At 46.1% G+C, this 4449-nt stretch overlaps 1 protein-coding gene across 1 annotated transcript in view; it reads left to right on the top strand.

The window, feature by feature from the left end:
- Positions 1-1980: 1980 nt before the first annotated feature.
- The window catches only part of LOC309565837 (uncharacterized protein), a 5898-nt gene continuing 3429 nt past the window's right edge, over positions 1981-4449 (top strand). The window contains exon 1 of the mRNA XM_082270844.1: positions 1981-2060. Coding sequence (XP_082126970.1) covers positions 2037-2060 — 24 coding nt within the window. The 5' untranslated portion in view covers positions 1981-2036. The remainder of the gene's footprint in view (positions 2061-4449) is intronic.

Below are 4449 nucleotides of genomic sequence, written 5' to 3'. Positions count from 1 at the left end.
GCTGCAACTTTAACCAGTTACCGACCGCCTACCGTAGATTTACTGCGGCAGGCAGCCGCTCCTGGGTGGAGAGACGTAGGTCTACATTGCTCGCTCTCAGGAGGCTAGGGGGCGAGCACGTGCCACCGGCGGCGCGCCCCCGCTCGTCAGCGGGGAAGCCGATGCGTGTGTCAGGCAGTTTTGATTGCCAACTGACACCTGCGATCGTTCCCCAGAGAGAGAGAAGGACGGTCGGCTGCTGTAAACACAGCCAACCGTCCTTCTCCCTGGGATGATCACAGAGCTCATGTGATCCTGCTATATAGGATCACATGCCTCTATGGTCATCTCAGAAGCCACGCCCCCCCTCCCACAGTTAGAATCGCTCCCCTAGGCTCACATTTAACCCCTTGATCACCCACAGGGTTAACCCCTTCCCTGCCAATGGCATTATTACAGTAACAGTGCATATTTTTAGCACTGATTACTGTAATAATGTCACTGGTACCCCAAAAATGTCAGTTAGGGGTCCGATCTGTCACCCGCAATGTCGCAGTCCCGCAAAAAATCACAGATCGCCACCATTACTAGTAAAAAAAAAAAAGAAACAATAAAAATGACATTAATCTTTCCCGTAGTTGGAAGACGTGATAACTTTTGCGCAAACCAATCAAAATACGCTTATTGCGATTTTTCTTTACCAAAAATATGTAGCAGAAAACAAATTGGCCTAAAATGTTAAAAAATTTTGATTTTTACATTTTTTTTATGGGAATGTCATACAGCAGAATGTGAAAAATATTGTTTTTTTTTTTCAAAATTGTCGCTCTTTTTTTGTTAATAGCGCAAAAAATAAAAGTCGCACAGCTGATCAAATACCGCCAAAAGAAAGCTCTATTTGTGGAAAAAAAGGACGTAAATTTAGTTTGGGTACAGCGTCGCACGACCACGCAATTGTCCATTAAAGTAACGCAGTGCCGAATCGCAAAATAGGGCCTGGTCACGAAGGGGGCAAATCCTTCCGGTCTTAAAGTGGTTAAGTTGCGCATATATGAATGGGTATCATTGGAAAACATGGGGAACTACATGTCGTGCAACTTTGATGTCCAAAGTTGCATGACAAGTTGCAAATTTGGTAAATCTAAAGGAAAAAATCTAAAGGAAATTGTATAGAATGTATCCAGCTTTATTTTTAAGCTGCCTAAAAGCCCTTGGGAGCATCTTCTTGGTTTTAGGATAATACACCTTATCCCTGCACCCCTAGAATAAATAATCAACTATCGCTTGCAGTGTGGGTGGGGGACCGTGGATGGCTGGTCTACAGAATTAATTCCCCAACCAAAGTGACACCGATTACATAGAAGCCAAATTTTAACATTCACACTCCAGTGTGTTACAATATACATGTATTTATGGTGTAAGGCACGCTGCTTTAGGCTGACCATTCCAATTCAATGATTTCCCCTTTACTTCCTGCCCCAATGACAAGTAATATAGGGAGTGTAAGTTGTCACCAGAACACAAAGAGTCAGACAGCAATCAATAAATGATGGATATTCTAACCCCTTCCTACTCTTCTAAATATCCCCATCAGAGAGATATCTCATCCCTTCCCTGCACTTATGACACCCTGTCACCAGGACCGGAAGTGAGAGTAAATCTCATCAAAGGGGACACAAACAGCAATATAAATTAAATATAACAAAACCATTATTCCTACAGCAGTGATGGCAGAATGATGTAGCACACTGGAATACAATGTATATAAATATTAGGAGATGATATTGTTTTGGCTGGAAGCAGAGCAGTTTTATCCCTCTGCTACCCCCAGACTGCCCCGGATAATAGCAAGCCTTCCATTGTGATTAAAGTGTCACTCCCCAGCTGCTCATCATGCTGGCGAACGAATCTCACACTCTGCCGCCTGTCTGCCCTCAGCCAATCACAACCGTCCCTCCCTTTCTATCAGCTGATTGGCTGCTGCTGTATATGAAATGTGTGGCGGCAGGTGAGCTGCTGGTAGCGGACTGAGCGCAGAGAAATCCTATACGGCAGAGATGAGCCTGCAGGGGGAGACAAAGGTGAGATCCGTTCTGTCTATAGATGGGCCGCCGCACTGTGCGGGAGATCTCCGGATCAGGTTACATTGGTGTCTCTAGAAGTGATCTATGGAGCAATTCATGTGTGAGGGATTTAATAAGACCATTCCAAAGACCTGTGTGTAATCTGATTGGATCTGCTCACTGGTGGATTAAATGTCTTAGGGCTCATTCACAAGTGGCACTGCTGCTCCTCTGAAAAGAGATCTGTATTTAAACTGCTTTTCAGAGGCGTTTTCCAGGTGAGGCAATAGGTTTCCTTCTCACTGCCTGATTTTAACCCTATAGGTTCAATACTACCCCACTGCAATTGTGCGTTGCATGCAGTTGCAGTGTGGTTCTGGTCAGGGCCATCTAACTGAATGGGCACACTGGGCAGTTGCCTAGGGGGCCCCACTGACCCAACCCCAGTCAAACTGTCCTGATTCTGTGTGCATACCACTGCTGAACTTTGCAGGTTGCAAGCACCTGTCGGCCCTGCGCTGCTGTCAGGTTACTTGGGCAATGGAGGGGGAGCCCACAACTGCAGGAATGCCTGTCCACCTCCATGGGAACAGGCACACACAGGACAATCTGACTCCCCATCCATGTGTGTTCACCGGACCCAGCTGCTAAACCTGGAAGCTGTCATTCGCCTGGCACTGCTGTGCCAAAAAATATCACTTTATCAATAATTTGCATTTTTATTCTCGTGGGTGATTGTGTAGGCAGTGCACTGCATTGCCTGGGGCCCTTTAATGTTCTTAAGATGGCACTGGTCAGGTGTAGCCTGGCCCCATAGACCTGTATTAGCTGCATTTAATGGAGGCACTGCCCATTGAAAACTATGTGCTGTTTAGATTTTTTTTGCTGCATAGCATATTGACTGGTATGTGAGCAGCTGTCTCTTTAGCATGGGGGGGGGGGGGCAGCGGCTCATCTGTCTGCCTTTACCAAATGCTAACAATGCCCCCAAATCTATCCCACATGTGAGCGTAAGTGCCGGGACACACTTGTGCGATGCGGGAAGGCTGCGAATTCGCAGCCTGTTCCCGCATCGCAAACGCACCTCTGGCAGTTCACACTGCCATATGCGATACGCTGGGGGTGTCAATGAAATGTTAACGACACCCCCAGTTCGCATATCGCAGTGCGATCTGACAGTTTGCACAGGATCGGATCGCACAAGTGTGAACCACTGTGCGATCCGATCCTGATGCGACTGAAAAAAAGGGTCATGTGTGCCTTTTGTGCGGGTGCAGTGCGAATTTAGCCATACAAAGTGTATGGCTGAATTCGCACTGCACATCCGGTCGCATGTAATGAAGGAGCAGTGCGCTCCGATATTACATGCGATCGCCGCACACGCGGAAGTGTGAACCGGCACTAATTCACTTTTGATCCATCATAAGGGTCACCATATGTGTGAAATTGGGTGTATAATCAAATTGCTAAAAATGTAAATCTGAGGACCTGCATAATCGATTTGTAGGCAGGCAGTACATAGTAGTTGGTAGAGCTAAAGGAGATTGTACAATCAGATTGCTGTCATGTGAGATGAAAGGAAAGCCTCTAAATACAAATTAACATTTTAGGTGCAGGTTCACCATAGCAATGTGGGGAACTGCATGTGATTTGGACAGGAATCCCATGCTGCTTTGAGCCATTCGTTTTGTATGGCTGGAATCACACCGGTGCAGGCACTTTTTTTTTTTTTGCACTGGGAATTGGTTTCGCACCCATGCAATTTGATCCAGCCAATCGCATTGTTTTGTGAACAGTTTTTGGGGTGTCAATTTAACATTGACCCTGCTGTGGTTTCTGTTAACTCATTGTGGTGCAGCAAATATACAGGAACAGCTTCAAATCCCTGCACCCCCCCAATCAGTGTGAACCAAGACAAAATATTCTCTTCATGGCCTTTATCACAAATTGCTGTGTAAATGCTTCTCTCTTGATCTCTCTCTCTTGATCTATCGATCGCTCTCTTGATCTATCGATCGCTCTCTTGATCTATCGATCGCTCTCTTGATCTATCGATCGCTCTCTTGATCTATCGATCGCTCTCTTGATCTATCGATCGCTCTCTTGATCTATCGATCGCTCTCTTGATCTATCGATCGCTCCTCTTGATCTATCGATCGCTCTCTTGATCTATCGATCGCTCTCTTGATCTATCGATCGCTCTCTTGATCTATCGATCGCTCTCTTGATCTATCGATCGCTCTCTTGATCTATCGATCGCTCTCTTGATCTATCGATCGCTCTCGCTCTCTTGATCTATCGATCGCTCTCGCTCTCTTGATCTATCGATCGCTCTCGCTCTCTTGATCTATCGATCGCTCTCGCTCTCTTGATCTATCGATCGCTCTCGCTCTCTTGATCTATCTTC

This window comes from Pelophylax lessonae (assembly GCF_965119305.1).
Source record: "Pelophylax lessonae genome assembly, chromosome: 10".
NCBI classification, from domain to species: domain Eukaryota; kingdom Metazoa; phylum Chordata; class Amphibia; order Anura; family Ranidae; genus Pelophylax; species Pelophylax lessonae.
Note: the sequence above shows the minus strand (reverse complement) of the source record. Positions and strands in the feature narration are given on the sequence as shown.